This window comes from Amblyraja radiata, chromosome 9 (assembly GCF_010909765.2).
Source record: "Amblyraja radiata isolate CabotCenter1 chromosome 9, sAmbRad1.1.pri, whole genome shotgun sequence".
NCBI lineage: Eukaryota > Metazoa > Chordata > Chondrichthyes > Rajiformes > Rajidae > Amblyraja > Amblyraja radiata.
This window is the reverse complement of record NC_045964.1, coordinates 29109288-29130054: the sequence shown is the minus strand read 5'-3', so window position 1 is coordinate 29130054 and position 20767 is coordinate 29109288. Positions and strand designations below refer to the sequence as shown.

Here is a 20767-nt window from a genome sequence, read left to right as displayed (position 1 = left end):
CAGCTAACAATGGACTGTTTCCTCAATCATCGTCACTTTTTTGCACACCTTCCATTTCTATGTTCTATATCTCTCTGTATCACTGTCTATATCTGTCGTTTCCCTTTCCGCTGACCCTCAATCTGAAGAAGGGTATCGACCCAAAACATCACCAATTCAATCTCTCTACAGATATGCTGCCAGGCCCGCAGAGTTACTCGAGCATTTTGTGTCTATCTACTGAGTTTAGTTTGGTTTAGTTGATTGTACCGAGGGACAGTGAAAAACCTTTGCTGCATGCTAACCAGTCAGTGGAAAGGCTATCCAGTGCCCTCCATAATGTTTGGGACAAAGACCCATCGTTTATATATTTGCCTCTGTACTCCACAATTTGAGATTTGTAATAGAAAAAAAATCAAGTGTGGTTAAAGTGCACATTGTCAGATTTTAATAAAGGCCATTTTTATATATTTTGGTTTCACCATGTAGAAATTACAGCAGTGTTTATACATAGTCCCCCCCCCCCCCCCCCCCCCCCCCCCATTTTTTCAGGGCACCATAATGTTTAGGACACAGCAATATCATGTAAATGAAAGTAGTTCATTTGAAATGAAAATATTAGAATTTTTTTCATATCCTTTGCATGCAGTGAGTGCTTGAAGTCTGCGATTCATGAACATCACCAATTACTGGGTGTCTTCTCTGGTGATGCTCTGCCAGGCCTGTATTGCAGCCATCTTTAGTTTATGCTTGTTTTGCGGGCTAGTCTCCTTCAGTTTTCCCTTCAGCATATAAAAGGCATGCTCAATTGGGTTCAGATCGGGTGATTGACTTGGTCACTCAAGAATTGACAATTTTTTCGCTTTGAAAAACTCCTTTTTGCTTTAGCAGTATGTTTGGGGTCATTGTCTTGCTGTAGAATGAACCACCGGCCAATGAGTTTTGAGATATTTGTTTGAACTTGAGCAGATAGCATGTGTCTATACACTTCAGAATGCATTATGCTACTACCATCAGCAGTTGTATCATCAATGAAGATAAGTGAGCCAGTACCTTCAGCAGCCATACGTATCCAGGCCATAATACCCCCACCACCGTGTTTCACAGATGAGGTGGTATGCTTTGGATCTTGGGCAGTTCCTTCTCTCCTCCATACTTTGCTCTTGCCATCACTCTGATATGTTAATCTTCGTCTCATCTGTCCACAAAAACTTTTTTCCAGAACTGTGGATGCTCTTTTAGGTACTTCTTGGCAAACTGTAACCTGGCCATCCTATTTTTGCGGCTAACCAGTGGTGTGCATCTAGCAATGGAGCCTCTGTATTTCTGTTCATGAAATCTTCTGCGGACAGTGGTCATTGACAAATCCACACCTGACTCCTGAAGAGTGTTTCTGATCTGTCGGACAGGTGTTTGGGGATTTTTCTTTATTACAGAGAGAATTCTTCTGTCATCAGCTCTGGAGGTCTTCCTTAACTTTTGTGATTAGTAAGCTCACCAGTGCTCTCTTTCTTCTTAATGATGTTCCAAGCAGTTGATTTTGGTAAGCCTAAGGTTTGGCTGAAGCCTTATTGATCCTCAGTCTCATAATGGCTTCTTTGACTTTCATTGGCACAACTTTTGTCCTCATGTTGATAAACAGCAATAAAAGTTTCCAAAGGTGATGGAAAAACTGGAGAAAAGACTAGGTGCTGTGAGCACTCTTATACCTGCATTATAACCATATAACCATATAACCATATAACAATTTACAGCACGGAAACAGGCCATCTCGACCCTTCTAGTCCGTGCCGAACACGTGTCCTCCCCTAGTCCCATATTCCTGCGCTCTGACCATAACCCTCCATTCCTTTCCCGTCCATATAACTATCCAATTTATTTTTAAATGATAAAAACGAACCTGCCTCCACCACCTTCACTGGAAGCTCATTCCACACAGCCACCACTCTCTGAGTAAAGAAGTTCCCCCTTATGTTACCCCTAAACTTCTGTCCCTTAATTCTCAAGTCATGTCCCCTTGTTTGAATCTTCCCTACTCTCAGTGGGAAAAGCTTATCCACGTCAACTCTGTCTATCCCTCTCATCATTTTAAAGACCTCTATCAAGTCTCCCCTTAACCTTCTGCGCTCCAAAGAATAAAGCCCTAACTTGTTCAACCTTTCTCTGTAACTTAGTTGCTGAAACCCAGGCAACATTCTAGTAAATCTCCTCTGTACTCTCTCTATTTTGTTGACCTCCTCCTATAATTAGGCGACCAAAATTGTACATCATACTCCAGAATTGGCCTCACCAATGCCTTGTACAATTTTAACATTACATCCCAACTTCTATACTCAATGCTCTGATTTATAAAGGCCAGCACACCAAAAACTTTCTTTACCACCCTATCTACATGAGATTCCACTTTCAGGGAACTGTGCACAGTTATTCCCAGATCCCTCTGTTCACCTGCATTCTTCAATTCCCTACCATTTACCATGTACGTCCTATTTTGATTTGTCCTGCCAAGATGTAGCACCTCACACTTATCAGCATTAAACTCCATCTGCCATCTTTCAGCCCACTCTTCCAACTGGCATAAATCTCTCTGTAGACTTTGAAAATCTACTTCATTATCCACAACCCCACCTATCTTAGATCATCTGCATACTTACTAATCCAATTTACCACACCATCATCCAGATCATTGATGTACATGACAAACAACAGTGGACCCAACACAGATCCCTGTGGCACCCCATTAAGGAGGCATTTAAAGACACCTGAGCAATTACAAACACCTGTGACACCATGTGTCCCAAACATTATGGTGCCCTGAAATGGGGGGACCATGTATAAACACAGCTATAATTTTCTACATCGTAAAACCAAAATGTATAAAAATGGCCTTTATTAAAATCTGACAATTGTGCAGTTTAACCACATGTGATTTTTTTAATTACAAATCTCAAATTGTGGAGTACAGAGGCAAATAAATAAACGATGGGTCTTTGCCCAAATATTATGGAGGGCACTGTACATGATTACAACCAAGCTGTCCACAGTGTACAGATGCAGGATAAAGGGAATAAGAATTACTGCTGCTGGAGTAGAGATTTAAAAGAGTGAAGTGATTGCCCATTTTAAAATACCCAATGACTTGGCCTCCACAGCCGTCTGTGGCAGTGAATTGCACAGATTCATTACCCTCTGGGGTTAAATAAATTCTTCCTCATCTCCTTTCCCTCTCACCATTGGTAAATTTCCATGTGATCCAGTCACACCTGATGTTAGCCACCCACCCGATCCATAATCTTCTCACTCAATCTTTTCAAGTCTTCTTTCTCTTCAAATCCCACCTAAACATCTTTAAGGATCCTATTCCAATATCCTATCTGCCAAGGTCATTCAACACACCCTACTACCCCGGTTGGGTTGTCGAGCCAGTACACGTAACCATAACGCTGCCTCCATGTGACCCCCCCCCCCCCCCCCCCCCCCCGCCCCCCGCCAACCCACCCTTGGAAATGTGAGAATGCTTGCGTCCATTCTGTGGAAGATTTAAAGAATACATTTGGACAAATAGGTGCATTGTTCCCAAATCAAAAGAAGAGGACCTTCCAGCAAAGTAGAAGACTATAGGAGCAAGAACAGACATAGTCCTTCAAGCCTGCCTACTGTTCAATATGGTCATGTCTAATCTGCTCCTGGCCTCACCTGTGTCCATTCCCCAAAGGCCTCAAAATTGATAATAACAAACTGATAATCATCGTCATAATCATGGTCTTGAACATTATTATTGTGTGTAGTAGTGATTTCTGAATGTAACATTTCATGTTACGTTGAAGACTACACATTTAATGTAGGGTCCCAACCTGAAACATCATCTATATCATCATCCCAACCCGAAACATCATCTATATCATCATCATCATCACGAAACATCATCTCCAGAGATGCTCCCGACCCGCTGAGTTACTCCAGCACTTTGTGCCTTTTTTTCGAAAGTAGCATCTACAGTTCCTTGTTCCTTCATGACATGTTTAGGCATGCTAGCTTCATCTCATTTAATGCTGATCTTTAAACATTTCAAATACACAATGACGAGACAAACATAAGAGTTCTGTATTTGACCTCTACCAAATAATGTCATTACAACTACTTCAAAAGAATACAAAACTTTGGTTTAATCTGAACCCCAGGGAAATCAAATATGCAGTTCAGCAGATAAAAGCCAAGCAGCCTTAGCCTTTTGAATTTTTGGTTTGCACTTCACATGGATTACAAAAATACATTTGGAAATGAAAATGACCAGGAAATCTATGCCAGGAAGGACACAAGCGTTTAAAACCCACCAATAAATCTGGTCGCTCAAGCTGCTGCTGCACAGCAGTGGCTAATTGGCAGGTTTTATAAAAATGAACTCATTTATGTGCTCGAAGAGCTGCAGATCGAGCCAAGGTCATTATAGAAAACTTCTCTAAAAATACACCATGGGCTAATGTCTGATTTATGTTCATTAGGTTGGTGCTCAAGGTGCATTTTTTTTAGATTAGATTAGAGATACAGTGTGGAAACAGGCCCTTCGGCCCACCAAGTCCACGCCGACCAACAATCACGATTACACTAAATCCAACCCATACACTAGAAGCCAATTAACCTATAAATCTGCACATCTTTGCAGTGTGGGAGGAAGCTGGAGAACCCGCAGAAAACCCACACGGTCATAGAGAGCGTACACACTATGTACAGACTGCACCCATAGCGAGGATCGAACCCAGATCTTTGGTGCTGTAAGGCTGCGCCAATGCACCCATTTATCTTCTTGTATGTTCTGTTTCTGTGGCCTTTCCTGGTACTTTTCATTTGAATTTTAGTGACCGTTTGCAACTCAGGGACATCTTAACCTGTAGTAACCACAAGAGACAGAAAACAAAACTGCATCTGATGCAAACTGCACCTGGCCCATTGCTCTAAACACTTCAAATCCATGGATCTGTCTAAATGTTTCTTAAACATTGCAATAGTTAGCAATGTTACAACATTTTGAGATTTAAAAAATCAAGTCTGCAATTTACCCCATCAGATAAAGCACAAAAATAAGTTTAATTTGACACCTATTGATTTTCCATTGACTTAACACAAAAGCTGTGATCAAGGACAGTGAAATAGCCATAACTTTCTTAAAAATTAAGAGAACTAAAATAAATTTTCAGTTATTATAGATTGAAGCATTCTGAAACAAATATGAAACAATCTTACTTGGATGACCTGAAATTAAAGCATATAATTAGTTAGTTACCCAATTGTAGTTAATTCCAAACTTCAATTACTAGATCTAAACATCTATCAATTTCTTAAGAAAAGATTAACATTTTTAAATAGCCTAAGTGTCCAAATAACATTCACAAAGAATTCACAATAAAACATGATTTTTAAATCTCTTTTACATTAATTTATAGGCCAAATGGAAGGAATTTAGTGTTCAATTGCTGTAAATTAATGGCCATTTAAATCAGCTTTCGAGTGGGATCCTGTGGAACTCTGTGGAACGCGCTGGTTTAGAACATTCCCATTGCGGTAGATTTGTACCCCCAAATGCCCAGAAAAATACTGCGGGATTTAATGGGGCCCCAAATTAGCTACTCGCAACATATAACTTTGTATAAAGGGATCTTAAGAAGCGCTTTTTAATGTAAAAATAAACAACCTACCTTCTGTTGTCCCCTGTATGAGATCCGTCCTGTTGTCGGCGGTCGCGGGTTTAGAGGATAATTTTAAACCTACTATAACAATTAAATTAACCATTTAAATTTAAAAATAGCCGCAGCGTACGTACCCGGCAGCGATTTTTCGTCAGCAACTAAGTCGGCTGAACAACCTCGATTTGAATAGCCTAGGGAAAATCGCGTTTTAAACCCGCCCCCTTCTCAATGGCGCCAAAATCACGCACACGGGCTGGGACAGATCTGCAGTCCCGCTCAAGGTAGGTTTTGCAACATACCTATAATAGTACCTGCCTCAACTACCTTCTCTGGCAGCTTGTTCCATACACCCACTACTCTGTGTGTGAAAAAGTTACCCCTCAGGTAAGCTATTAAATCCTTCCCTCCTCACCATAAACCAATGTCCTCTTCTCCCCATAACCTTAATGCCCTTAATAATCAAGAACTTATCAACATCTGCTTTAAAAATATCCAATGACATGGCCTCCACCATCATCTTTGGCAATGAATTCCACTGATTCACCACCTTCTAGCATGGGTGGATGGCAGAAGACAATGAGTGGCAATCAAGCGGGCTTTTCTGGTTGTCTGCCAGTGACTAGTGGAGTTCCGCAAGGGTAGGTGCTGGAACCGTTATTCTTCACGTTGTATATTAATGATTTGGACGAGGAGATTGAAGGCTTTGTGGCGAAGTTTGCAGATTTTACAAAAATAGGTGGAGGGGCCTGTAGTATAGAGAAAGCAGGTACTCTGCAGAAGGACTTGGACAGGTTGGGAGAGTGGGCAGAGAAGTTGCAAATGGAATATGGTGTAGCAAAGTGTGGAGTCATGCATTTTGGTAGTAGGAATAAAGGCATAGACTATTTTATAGATGGGGTGAGAATTCAGAAATCGGAGGTGCAAAGGGACTTTGCTAATGCTGGTGCAGGAATCCAAAAAAGTTATTCTGCAAGTCGAATCGGTAGTAAAGAAAGCAATCTCAATACTAGGATTTATTTCAAGAGGGCTTATATACAAAAACAGATATGTAATGTTGAGGCTCTATGAGGCTGCATTTGGAATATTGTAAAATAATGTTTAAGAACGGTCTGTCTGTCTCTTTGTCTTTTTTGTTATTTTTAGTGTGTTTTAAAAAGCACGTGTTAAAGTTCTCTGGTTGTTTTATATGGGGGGGGGGGTCGGGGAAACTTTTTTTCAATCTCTTAACTTGCCCGAGATGCAATTGTTTTCCGGATCGTATCTCCGGTCGCTCTGCGGCCTAACATCATGGAGCTGGCGGCCTTACTCAAGACTGACTTTGAGTCCCACCGCGGGGTCATGAACTTACCATCGGAGCCTGCGATCCCTTGCCTGAGATAAACGCTCCAACTAGGGCCTGAGAATTTCAAGATCGAGGAGCTCGCAGTCTCGGGTAAAGACCGATTTCGGGAAGCTCCAAGTTGCAAGAGGTTCGACCAGCCCCGAACCGGGGTCCGATCGCCCGGCGCGGGGGAGCTGAGATCCCCCCGATGCAGGAGCTTGATCGCCCAGGTGCGGAGGACCTGACCGCTGGCTACGGGAGCCAAGATAGTTCCGTCAACGGAAGGCTCGAGGCCCCCTACCACGGGAGAACAAAGAAGGGAAGAGATTTAACTTTTTTTCGCCTTCCATCACAGTGAGGAATGTGGAGGAGTCACTGTGGTGGATGTTTATGTTAAAATATATTTTGTGTGTTTTGTTGCTTTTTATTGGTATGACTGCATGGCAAATCAAATTCCTCATATGTTACAAAACATACTTGGCTAATAAAGTATGATTATGATTATTATGATTTTGAATTTTGGGCACCAGATCTGAGGAAGGATGTGCTGGCTCTGGAAAGGGTCCAGAGGAGGTTTACAAGAATGATCCCAGGATTGAGTAGGTTAACCAATGATGAGCGTTTGTCAGCACTAGGCCTGTACTCGCTGGAGCTTAGAAGAATGAGGAGGGACCTCATTGAAACATACAGAATAGTGAAAGGCTTGGATAGAGTGGATGTGGAGAGGATGTTTCCACAAGTGGGAGAGTCTAGGACTAGAGGTCATAGCCTCAGAATTAAAGGATGTTCTTTTAGAAAGGAGATGAGGAGAAATTAGTCAGAGGGTGGTGAATCTGTGGAATTATTTGCTACAGAGGGATGTGGGACCGCCAGGGGCACCGGGGAGATGGCCAGCCCTGCCGGCAGTCCGTTCATTTTTTCATCTTTTGTTATTTTTAGCTGACAACCCCCCGATGCAGGAGCTGACTCAGACGGCCCGAACGCCGCTGACTACGGGAGTCAAGATCCTCCCATCAACGGAGGGCTCGAGACCCCCGACCGAGGAAGAACAAAAGGAAGGCCTTGAACTTTATTTCGCCTTCCATTACAGTGAGGGATGTGTAGGAGTCACTGTGGTGGATGTTCATGTTAAAATGCGTTTTTAAGTGATTTGTTGCTTTTAACTGTATGACTGACCTGGCCAGTGAAATTCCTCGTATGTTGCAAAACATACTTGCCGAATAAAGTGTGATTCTGATTCTGGAGGCCAAGGCAGTGGATATTTTTAAGGCAGAGATAGATAGATAGATTCTTGGTTCGTACAGGTGTCAGAGGTTATGGGGAGAAGGCAGGAGAATGGGGTAAGGAGGGAGAAATAGATCAGCCAGAGTATGGCTGAGTAGACCATCCTTATCTCCATTCTGAAGGTACATCCTTTTATTCTGAGGCTGTTCCCTGGAGTTCTAGACTTTCCCATTACTGGAAACATCCTCTCCACCTCCACTCTCTCTAGGCCTTTCATTATTCAGTAGGTTTCAACGAGAAAACCCCTCATCCTTTTGGATGGTATGATCACCAACAATAGTGATGAATTCGACAAGTATCTTTTGCCTGAAATCTGAAAATTATCATTCATTCATCATTGATGAAAACATTAGCGACGCAGTGGAGCTGGTTTCCAATGGGAATGGTGACGCACGCACCACACATCCCTGTCCTCCAGTTCCTGCGGACTTTGGAGTGTGTGCTTTATCATCATTCCTTACAATGCTATGTACGACAGTGATCGCAACTTCTACTGAAGTGTGGATGGCTAAAATGTAACAAAGCCATTAGGTTTTGAAAAATCTAATATACTCATGAACATATTCACCCAATTACGCTTTGCATTGGCATAAATACAATTCAGGTGATGAGTCTCACCATGCTTATTAACCTGTGACTACCTGGCCTTCCTTTCAGACTTACTTGCCATAGCCTTGACCTTCCTCTCAGCTTCTCACCCCTCTGCCAATCTAGTTTAAACCCTTCAGAGTAGCACTCATGAACTTCCCTTTGAAATTATTTGTTCTCCTCCAGTTCAGGTGCAACCTGTCGAGTAGTAGTTTGAAACATGCTGCACTCCTTCAACTGAGTTGGAGGATTTTGTACCTTTTCAAAGAGTTTTTGGGAACATCCTTGAATATTTTCCTCTGTCCATCCAGTAAGCTGTTAGCAGGTCAGAACCGAGTATGTGGTGTCCATTTCAAAAATGTCCTTTGGCCAAGCAAATGATGTGTGGCCGGCCCAACATGTCTAAGCAGAATTAGGGACTCATTGCCAGAGATGCTACCTGGTGGAGTCATAGTCATATAGCGTGGAAACAGGCCCTTCGACCCAACATGCCCCATCTACACGTCCTACCTGTCCAGGGTTGACCAATAACCTTCTAAGCCTATCCTATCCAAGTACCTGTCCAAATGTCTCTTAAACATAATGATATTACTCGTGGAGAAAAGCTGTTTTTATGTCTGGCTGTGGCAGCTTTGACAGTCCGGAGTCGCCTTCCAAGAGTTTGTAGCCAGGGTGAGAGGGGTCAGAGATGATCTTACCCGCTTGCTTCCTGGCCCTTGCAGTGTACAGTTCATCAATGGTGGGAAGGTTGCAGCCAATAACCTTCTCAGCTGATCGGACGATTTGCTGCAGCCCCCGGATGTCGTGCTTGATGGCTGAGCCAAACCAGACCATGATAGAGAAGGTGAGGACAGACTCTACGATGGCCGTTTAGAATTGGACCCTGATTGCCTGTGGCAGATTGTGCTTCCTCAGCTGCCGCAGGAGGTACATCCTCTGTTGTGCCTTTTTGACTGTGGAGTCGATGGTAGCCCCCCATTTAAGGTCCTTGGAGATGATGGTTCCCAGGAACTTAAAAAACTCCACAGATGTGACTGTGGTGTTGTTGATGGTGAGTGGGGTGAGGGAAGGGGGTGCTCTCCTAAAGTCTACTATCAATTCCACTGTCTTAAGAGCATTGAGCTCTAGGTTGTTGCGATGTCACCAGGACGCCAGCTGTGACTGCGTCATCCACAGATCTATTGGCCCGATATGCAAACTGCAGAGGTTTTTCAGCTTGGCCACACAAGCCTTTCAAGGGTCTTCATGACTACAGAGGTCAGTGCAACAGGCCTGTAATCATTAAGACCAGTAAAGACCCCATATCTGCCTTCCGCAAAGACCGCTCCCCCCATAACTCCATTGTCAATTCTTCCCTTCCCTCCCGTACCACCCCCTCCCCGGGCACTTTCCCTTGCAACCGTTAGAGATGCAACACTTGTCCCTTTACCTCCCCCCTCGACTCCATTCAAAGACCCAAGCAGTCGTTCCAGGTGTGACAGAGGTTTACCTGCATCTCCTCCAACCTCATCTATTGCATCCGCTGCTCTAGATGTCAGCAGATCTATATCGGTGAGACCAAGCGGAGGTTGGGCGATCGTTTCGCCGAACACCTCCGTTCGGTCCGCAATAACCAACCTGACCTCCCGGTGGCTCAGCACTTCAACTCCCCCTCCCACTCCGTATCCGACCTCTCTGTCCTGGGTCTCCTCCATGGCCAGAGCGAGCAACACCGGAAATTGGAGGAACAGCACCTCATATTCCGCTTGGGGAGTCTGCATCCTGGGGGCATGAACATCGAATTCTCCCAATTTTGTTAGTCCTTGCTGTCTCCTCCCATTCCTCAGCCCTCCTGCTGTCTCCTCCCATCCTCCAGCCTTCGGGCTCCTCCTCCTTTTTCCTTTCTTCTCCCCGCCCTCCCACCCCCGATCAGTCTGAAGAAGGGTTTCGGCCCGAAACGTTGCCTATTTCCTTCGCTCCATAGATGCTGCTGCACCCGCTGAGTTTCTCCAACATTTTTGTGTACCTTCGATTTTCCAGCATCTGCAGTTCTTTCTTAAACATTAAGACCAGTCATCCTTGCCTTTTTGGGTTAACCCGGGTCTCTGGCGCTGTAAGACAGTAACCACCGCTGCACCACTGTGCCACACTTGATTTATTTGGTTTTCCTTTGTTAATTAAAAACATATAATGCACAAGGTGGAATATTGAGTTTGAGCCACAAGGAGGGATTCTTATGACATTTCTAGCAACCACTGGTGTCACCGAGCCTGAAAAGATAGCCGAGGCAGGTTCATATCTGTGATCACATCCTGTGTTTAAATATTACATGACAATTTTTCCCATTTCCACATTCCACAGCTGAAGAATTACGCTTGGTTCTTCAGAACAGCCAGCTGTGGGCTAAATTTACAAGCGCAAACATAGTGGCCCAAACTTTGTCAGAAAATCAGAGGATGCCAAAAAAAACATCAAATACGAAGCAAACATGGATGCGTTGAGTGGATTTTTATTTCTCCCAGAAGAGCAATTACAACGGATAATTAGCATAAAACCAACCCAAGAGAAGTTTCTTGGAGAATTTAAAATTCCATTCACGAGTCAGATATCATTTGGGGAAGTACACAGATTCACGATTGCTCTTTTAATTAACAGAAAGATAGCTGCACAGAACTGCAACACTTACAACATTGTCTGGGGCAGTTTAGATCATGGTTGCAAAGTTAAATCCCACTCTGTAAATTTCAAAAATAAATCACAGATATCTTTCCATAATAATATTCTCACCAGTCTAAATATGAGAATCATATCTCTTTCTAATAATTGATTTCCCTGCCCCAGTATTCAGCAAACAGCTAGTGTTAAATTCAGGAAAACGAATAATTCTATTGAGCTCATTTACTAACTAAGAGCACACCTGAATACAGAAATCTCTACAAACTATTGCGTATTCCACATAGTGGGCAGCTCATAACCTACAAAATCAATAATCTTTGCGAAGTGAATCACAACCAAATAATTGTAATTTTTCAGGTTCAATTAACACCTAAGATCACTGAGATTTTGTGCAAAGACAATAAGTGAGTTCGGTATTCCGAAAAACGCAAGGAATCATTTGTCAAAGGTCACTCGTGATTAACATTCTCAGCAGCAGTGCTGCTGCATGTATACAGACCTGTGTTTCATCCGTAGTCAGTATCGAACCCGGTGTCTCCAGCCGCTGTTGAATTGCTACTGGACCGTCCCCGTCCCCTCCCGAGTGTCCCATCCCTGTCCGGGGCGGCCGGAGATGTCCAGGGTGACCATGGGCTGACAAGACACCGGCCCGGAGCAGTGGTGGGCGGCCCAGGCTTACAGCCAGCACGGAGAAGAAGCTCTAACTCCAGCTCAACTCTGCCTGTCCCGCCGGGTTAACCAACAGCCCTGGACTGACGGGAAACCAGCCCGGAGCTGTGGAGTTAGCTCTTCTTCTTTAGTAAAATTGTAAATTGTCTCTGGTGTGTAGGATAGTATTAGTGTATGGGGTCAGCGCGGACTCTGTGGGCCGAAGGGCCTGTTTCCGCGCTGAATCTCTAAAGTCTAAAAAGCTAAATGACAAAATCTAGAGATGTATTATTTTGACGTACCACAGAAATGCACAATTGACTACTTTTTCTAGTCAACTGCAGTTTTACTTGCCCAGAAGAAATAGGCGATTGGTAAAATTCTAAAGTATGGAGTGATAAAGAGAGATAAACTGTAAACTATTTGGGACCCAGATGGTGATTGCAAAATTAAAAAAAAAAAAAATTATCATCCGATCTCAAACGTGGGTTTGGAGAAATTGCATTGGACTTCTGGTCCCACCTGTGTTTTGTTGCATTTCAGTTTCCAAGCAACTTTCTGAGAATGGTGACAGTGGCATTAATCACTAAGATGTGTATTACAGAAGGATTAGAATTGATTACATTTGTTTGAGATTTATTGATTTTGAAAAGTATTGTTAATTGGGTAATAATGATTGAGTCTTTAAAATGCAAGTACATCCTAATTAGCTGAAAGGTCAATTATTGCAATTAGCTTTATGTTTTTGTGCAATTGGAAAATGCCGAATTCAATGATGGTTTTAAAAATGATAGAATATCATAAAGTATTCTTCTTTCCAAGGTGAAAGTACATACCAACTCTAGCAAAGGAGCGAACCAGCTTTTAACAAAGTGTTTAAGAAGGAACTGCAGATGCTGGAAAATCGAAGGTACACAAAAAAGCTGGAGAAACTCAGCGGGTGCAGCAGCATCTATGGAGCCAAGGAAAAAGGCAACGTTTCGGGCCGAAACCCTTCTTCAGACTGAAGAAGGGTTTCGGCCCGAAACGTTGCCTTTTTCCTTCGCTCCATAGATGCTGCTGCACCCGCTGAGTTTCTCCAGCTTTTATGTGTACCTTCAGCTTTAACAAATATCTACTCAAACTTTTTGCAATGCAAAGAGGTAAGGTTCAGAAGAAGGGCTACGATCTGAAATGTCACCTTACCCAAGTTCTCCAGAGATGCTCCAGCACTTGGTATTTTTTTTTAGGTAAGTTTTGTTTAATTTAGAGATACAGCGTAGAAACAGGCTCTTTGCCCCCCGAGTCCTCACCGACTGACAATTACCCATACACTAGTTCTATGTTATCCCAGTTTCGCATCCTACACACAAGGGGCAATTTACAAACTGGTATGTCTTTGGAATGTGGGAGGAAACCAGAGCACCAGGAGAAAGCCCACATAGTCACAGAGAAAACATAAAACATTTGTACACGCAGCACCCATAGTCAGATTGGTACCCAGGCTCTGGTTTCAAACAATCAGTGCAAATTGACCTCCTTTCAAAAATCAGATTGTTCTTGATGTTTAAATGCATCCTTGAAGTTTTGCTCAGAAATGAATCCAAGCTTGCTTATCTAATTTGTTCACTTGTTTTGGAGGTCTACAGTAGCCATGATTTACTGGTTATTTGCTTGCCTCATTCTGCCCAACAAACTCTTGTCCTAACAAATGGCAGGACCCGTTTTACAGTCATTCTGAACCTGCCAACACAATCTGAAGAGGGGCAAAGCATTGTGTGGGAGCACAGGCACACACGTCAGGGTGTGGAACAAGTCAGCAAGTGAAAAAATAGTGTGTGCCAACACAACAGCTGGGCAAGATATTGGCAAGGCTACATTTAGAATACAGTATATTGGTAGTTCTGGTCGCCTTGCTATAGGGAGATTAACATTAGACTGGAAAGAGTCAGAGTCATACAACACGGAAACAGGCCTTTAGGCCCAATTTGCCCATGCCGACAAGATACCCCATCTACACTAGTCCCACCTACCCCCATTTACCCATATCCCACTAAACCTTTCCATTCCATGTTGCTGCCCAATGTCCTTTTTAATGCTGTTACAATATCTGCTTCAACGACCTCCTCCAGCCGCTTATTCCATTTATCCACTACCCCGTGTGGAAAAAGTTGGCAGTTAGGTTACTATTAAATATTTCCGCCCTCACCTTAAACCTATGTCCTCTGGTTTTGGATTCTCCCATTCTGGATAAAAGTGTGCATTCACCCTATATATTCCCTTCATGATTTTATGCACCTTTATAAGATCAACTCTCAGGCTCCTAGGCTCCAAAGAATAAAGTCCTAGCCTGCCCAATTGCTCCCCATTGTTCAGGTCCTCAACTTTGAAAGATCTCATAAAACTTCTTTGCACTCTTCCATGCTTAATGACGTCCTTCCTATAGCATGGTGACCAAAACTAAAGTCAATGTTCCAACTGCGTCCTCGCCAATGTCTCATACAACTGTAACATAACATCCCAATTTCTATACTCAGTACCTTGACTGATGAAAGCCAATGTACCAAAGCCTTCTTGACCGTCCTATCCACCTATGATGCCACTTTCAGGGAACTGTGCACGCACCTCTGCTCTACAACCTTCCCCGGAGGCCTGCCATTCACTATGAAGGTCCTCCCTCAGTTTGACTTCCCAAAATGCAAAACCTTGCACTTATCTGCCTTAAACTCCATTAAACATCCCTCAGCCCATTAAGCCCAACCGATCAAGATCCAGCCCTAATTTTTTGAAAACAATCTTCGCTATCTACAAATCCACCCACTTTAGTGTCATCTGCAAATTTACTAATGATGCCTTGTGCATTCTCATCCAAATTGTTGATATAAACCACGACCAGCAATGGGCCGAGCACTGATCCCTGAGGCACACCATTAGTAATATGCCTCCAGTCTAAATATAGACAATATCTACGGCTTTGCACTCATCAAAGGAAAGGGTGCACAAAAGAATTATGAGGATGATACCAGATCTTGAGAATTTGAGTTTTAAGGAGAAGCTAGTTCTGCTGGATCTATTTTCGCTGGAGTGTAGAAGTGAGGAGCAACCAAAAGGGCATACATTAGGTGAATAGCAACTGTTTATTAACCCCAGGCTGAGGAGTTATAAAAAGAGAGAATAGGCTTAAGATGAGGGGGAAAAGACTGGAGGTATGTAGCAAATTAGAAACAGGGAGGAGTTAAGTTCCATGTTTAGCTTAGAGATACAGGGCAGAAACAGGCCCAGCCAGTCCACGCCATCCAGCAATCCCCATACACTAGCACTATCCTACATACTAGGGACAATTTTACAATTTTTACCGAAGCCAAATCATCCTACAAACCTGTACATATTTCGAATGTAGGAGGAAACCAGAGCATCCAGAGAAAACCCACGTGGTCTCAGGGAGAAAGTGCAAACTCCTTACAGACAGCACCCGTAGTCAGGATCGAACCCGGGCCTCTGGCACTGGAAGGCAGCAACTCTACCGTTGTGCCACCGTTCCGCTGAGAGAAAATAGATTACATGGGAGTAATTGGGGATTGATAGGATTGTTTGGAAAGCCAACATTGACATGAAATGCACATACTTTCCTTCTACAACACGATAAATGTCAATGATAGGCCCTTAAAAAAGGCAGTGAAACTTGCAACGCATCTCAATGAGAGATAAACAAAACTGAACTATAATGAGGAATAGTTTCTCAATTTATTCCATATTATACTCTGAAGAATTCTCTTTTCTGTACAGAACCAATGCTTGCACCTAAATGAAGCTGTAAAAATGAACTAATAATTTCTTGTTTCATTTCCAGTATCAAACGCACCAAGGCTGAATGTTATACCCTAAGGAACTTGTCTCACACTGAAACCTGAGCAAATGTGGTGTTGATAATTTTCATTGGTCTGCTGGCATAGATCAATATTACAACTTAACTTCCACTTTAGCAGATGAGATGTGACTTGGAGTCACAGCTTAAAATGAAAGAAACCTTTAAAACTGCCCAAGGCGTCACATTAGTTGTAGAACATTAGGCTTTAGTGCTCAGGATTTAAGCTAGGTTCTCAGGTTTGAATGTATTTTAAACTCAGCTTGTATCAGATCGGATAAATCATAGACTCTGAACTTAACTACACATTAACATGTTGAGGAAGCAGTGGATATTATATTGAGGAGGAGGAAGAAATAAAAACATCCAGTCACATAAATCAGTCATTAAGAACATGTAATTACAAAAAAACACCTCTTTGTGGCTTTTCATTGGTGCAGAAAAACACACACACACACACACACACACAAACACACACACACACACACACACACACACACACACACACACACACACACACACACACACACACACACACACACACACACACACACACACACACACAGCTGGGGAGAGCAGGAAACTAGTAGAAAAAAATGCTATTTCCATGTGAGCATCTAAAATACAAAATCTTAATATTCATTTGATTCAAGTGACTTGAAACGTAATTCACAAAATACTTATTTTCTCATTTCTCAACAATCTTCCCTATGGACACAGAACATTGCAGTCCCACTGGATGTCAAGAGGAATTGCATCAGAATTGTTGAATCACAGCAAAATCCAAGTTATTTTTCATGTATTATAGGTTTTATTCTCTGGCGCATTTTAAAATTTGCTTATCCCCGCTTGTCTCCGAGTTCCTCTTTGCTTGAAACTGCAAATGAACACTATTTTGTTTTTAACTGTGATTGACTACAGTAAATTAATTTTTGTGGGATTAGAATTTGTACATTTGACTTGTTCTAATAATATGAAATGCAAGTGAGAATTTAAATGATATTTTGAATCATTCAGTTCAAGTGATTGTTGGTGTAAGTGGAAGCACCAGAGGAACACCAATTCTTACCTCCTCTATGTCTTCTTTTATTGCTTTTTGCCAAATATTTTGAACAGCAGCGATGTATTTCTTGTCTGTGACGTAACAGTTTGCCAGCAAGATATTGCTCAGTTTTGTTCCACTTTTTGTTGCTTGCAGAATTTTCTGCACATGGTTTAGAGAGAGAGCAGCTTCAGGCCTGACACCTCCTTCGATAAGCTGCATGGTGCATGGGACCAAACCTATTTGTCCTGCACAAAATATCTCATCGCCAATCTAAGAGGATAAATGAAATTAATTAGTAAAATGTCAAACTCCATCAAGAAGAAAGAGAAACTTTAAAAAACAAATCAATCAAAAAGAATAAAAAGTGCATGGTAAAAATTGGCCTTCTGATATGTATGATAAACACAATGTTGTAACATCTAATCATTCCATTCAGTGCATGAAATTTGGTTCCATTGACAGAATTTGAGAAAAAGTTTCATATACCTTCATTAATGCATCCCACATTTGGCACATGCATTGCACAATGAAGCTCTACCACTGTGTTTATATACGCACACACACACTACAGAATGACAGAAAACATTTACTATTGTGCATGTAATCAAAATCCTCAAGCAGAGATCCCACAGATAAACACACACAGTGCAATTATGTCCAATTGTCAAATGTTTTTCATATAGCTGTTATTCCTATCTCAAGAAGTCAAGTCAAGAGAGTTTATTGTCATGTGTCCCTGACAGGACAATGAAATTCTTGCTTTGCTTCAGCACAACAGAACATAGTAGGCATTGACTACAAAACAGATCAGTGTGTCCATATACCATTAAATACGTAAATACACACATGAATAAATAAACTGATCAAGTGCAAATAACAGATAATGGGCTATAAATGTTCAGAGTTTTGTCCGAGCCGAGTTTAATACTCTGATGGCTGTGGGGAAGCAGCTATTCCTGAACCTGGTCGTTGCAGTCTTCAGGCTCCTGTACCTTCTACTTGAAGGTAGCGGGGAGATGAGTGTGTGGCCAGGATGGTGTGGGTCCTTGATGATATTGCCAGCCTTTTTGAGGCAGCGACTGCGATAGATCCCCTCGATGGAAGGGAGGTCAGAGCCGATGATGGACTGGGCAGTGTTTACTACTTTTTGTAGTCATTTCCTCTCCATGGCGCTCAAGTTGCCGAACCAAACCATGATGCAACCGGTCAGCATGCTCTCTACTGTGCACCTGTAGAAGTTAGAGAGAGTCCTCCTTGACAAACCAACTCTCCATAATCTTCTCAGGAAATAGAGGCGCTGATGAGCTTTCTTATTAATTGCATTAGTGTTCTCGGACCAGGAAAGATCTTCAGAGATGTGCACGCCCAGTCCAGGTTTTTGTCGAGGTAGGAGTTAATTTGCTCCATGATCAACCTCTCAAAGCACTTCATCACCACAGGCGTTAGTGCCACTGGTCGATAGTCATTGAGGCACGTCACCTTGCTCTTCTTGGGCACTGGTATAATTGATGCCCTTTTGAAGCAGGTGGGAACCTCGGACCTCAGAAGTGAGAGGTTGAAAATGTCCATAAAAACTATCTATTCCTTTACCAAATACAATACATTTAACTACATATAGAAAATAAAATTAATTATGATTGACCTATCTATTCTTTTACAAAATACATTTTTTCTATTCAAAATACACATAGAAAGTAAATTAAATAAGACTATGGGAAAAGATTCTCTGCACATAATTGCTTAATTATTGTCACTGAAATATGAACCCAATTAATCATGAGGCAGATATCTGTTTTCTAATGTCTGCAATTTAGTTTTATTGCTATATAAACTGCCAAATTTTTGAAGGGCACATTTTCAGGAATTTGAAGCTCTTGACCCTTTCAACCATTGACCCCATCCTACTCCTTCCAAAGTCCACAATCAGTTCCTTGGTTTTGCTGCTGTTGAGGGCCAGGTTATTGTGCTAGCACCATATGGACAGTAGCTCGATCTCTCTTCTATATTCTGACTCATCCCCATCAGTGATACATCCCACAACAGTGGTGTCGTCATCGAACTTGATGATGGAGTTCGCACTATGACCGGCTACGCAGTCATGAGTATAGAGTGAGTACAGCAGGGGGCTGAGCACGTAGCCTTGAGGTGCTCCCGTGCTGATTGTTATCGAGTCTGACACATTTCCACCAATACGAACAGACTGTGGTCTGTGAATGAGGAAGTTGAGGATCCAATTGCAGAGGGATGTGCAGAGAGCCAGTTCTGCGAGTTTGGTAACCAGCTTGGAGGGGATGATTGTATTAAATGCCGAGCTGTAATCAATGAACAGCCTGACAATATGACACAAACTGTCAATGATAGATTCACAAAAAACTAAGCATGCTCTTAGGTACGGGGATATCACCGTTGGTAGCAATGCGCAAGAAAGAACTGCAGATGCTGGTTTAAATTGAAGGTGGACACAAAATGCTGGAGTGACTCAGCAGGTGAGGCAGCATCTCTGGAGAGAAGGAATGGGCGACGTTTCGGGTCGAGAAGTTTCAGTCTGAAGAAGGGTCTCGACCCGAAACGTCGCCCATTCCTTCTCTCCAGAGATGCTGCCTGTCCCGCTGAGTTACTCCTGCATTTTGTGTCTACTGTTGGTAGTAAGTTACATTGGCACGGTGGTACAGCAGTAGTGTTGCTGCCTTCCAGAGCCAGGGACTTAGGTTCGATCCTGACTATGGCTGCTGTCTGTGCGGAGATTGTATATTCTCCCAGTGACCGCGTGGGTTTCTCCAGGTGCCCCAGTTTCCTTCAACATTCCAAAGATGTAGTTTTATATATTCATTGGCTTTGTTAAGAATTGTACATGGTGCTAAATGTGTAGGATAGGGCTAGTATATGTGGATTGCTGGTCAATGTGGACTCAGTGGGCTGAAGGGCCTGTTTGCACATTGTATCTCTAAACTAAACTAAACTAAAACTGTAATGCATGCAGGCTGCTAATGGAACTTGGACTCAGATCCAGTCCAATATGATATGATAAATATCTTACATGTCTGATAGATTTTGGTAATCAACATAATTTCTATTTTGCTTGATCCCACAGGATAAAAATGTCAATCTCATTTGGAAGAGTTCCAATGACAGTTAATGCAGCCAATTGAAATAGCACAACAGGCCCTTATTTTGGTGAATTAGTAGAAATTTCCTCATGGATCTAATGTTTGCAAAGCACGGGAGATAAATATGTTCATCTTGGATGACTTTTCATAGAACTTGCCATACTATATAAAAACAAAACAAAATCTTTGCAGGCCACCACATCAGACAGCATCCCATGAGAAAGAAGAAGTCAGCTGTTTTCCAGATTTGTGGAATTGTTTTCCAATCTTATTTTGAGTCTGAAGAAGAGTCCCGACCCAAAACGTCACCTATCCATGTTCTCCAGAGATATTACCTTCACTCGCTCAGTCATTCCAGCATTTTGTGTCCTTTCGTGGAAAAGTCATCCATTTAAGACGTTACCTTTGGGCTGTCATGAGTCTTTCAAGGGGCCATGGAAGCAGCGACAGAGTATTTTTAAGACAGGGTTAGAGAGATTCCTGATAAGTAGAGGAATGAAAGAAAGGATACTGGGGGTAGGTGGTAAAGCAATTCAGCCACGGAGTTACTGAATGGCAGATTTGGCACAAGCAACCGAATGGCCTGCTGCAGTTCCCTCTCCTAACTTAGTT

The 20767-nt window shown here is 42.5% G+C and overlaps 1 protein-coding gene across 3 annotated transcripts in view; it reads right to left on the bottom strand.

Annotated features, from left to right (window-relative positions):
- dph6 (diphthamine biosynthesis 6) overlaps nt 1-20767 on the bottom strand; it is a 267398-nt gene that overhangs the window by 58329 nt on the left and 188302 nt on the right. For 2 of the 3 annotated variants that reach the window (XM_033026964.1, XM_033026963.1), the window contains exon 13: nt 17073-17318. In XM_033026964.1, coding sequence (XP_032882855.1) covers nt 17073-17318 — 246 coding nt within the window. Of the gene's footprint in view, nt 1-16592; nt 16881-17072; nt 17319-20767 lie in introns of those variants that run through there. The other variant, XM_033026965.1, reaches the window with a different exon arrangement.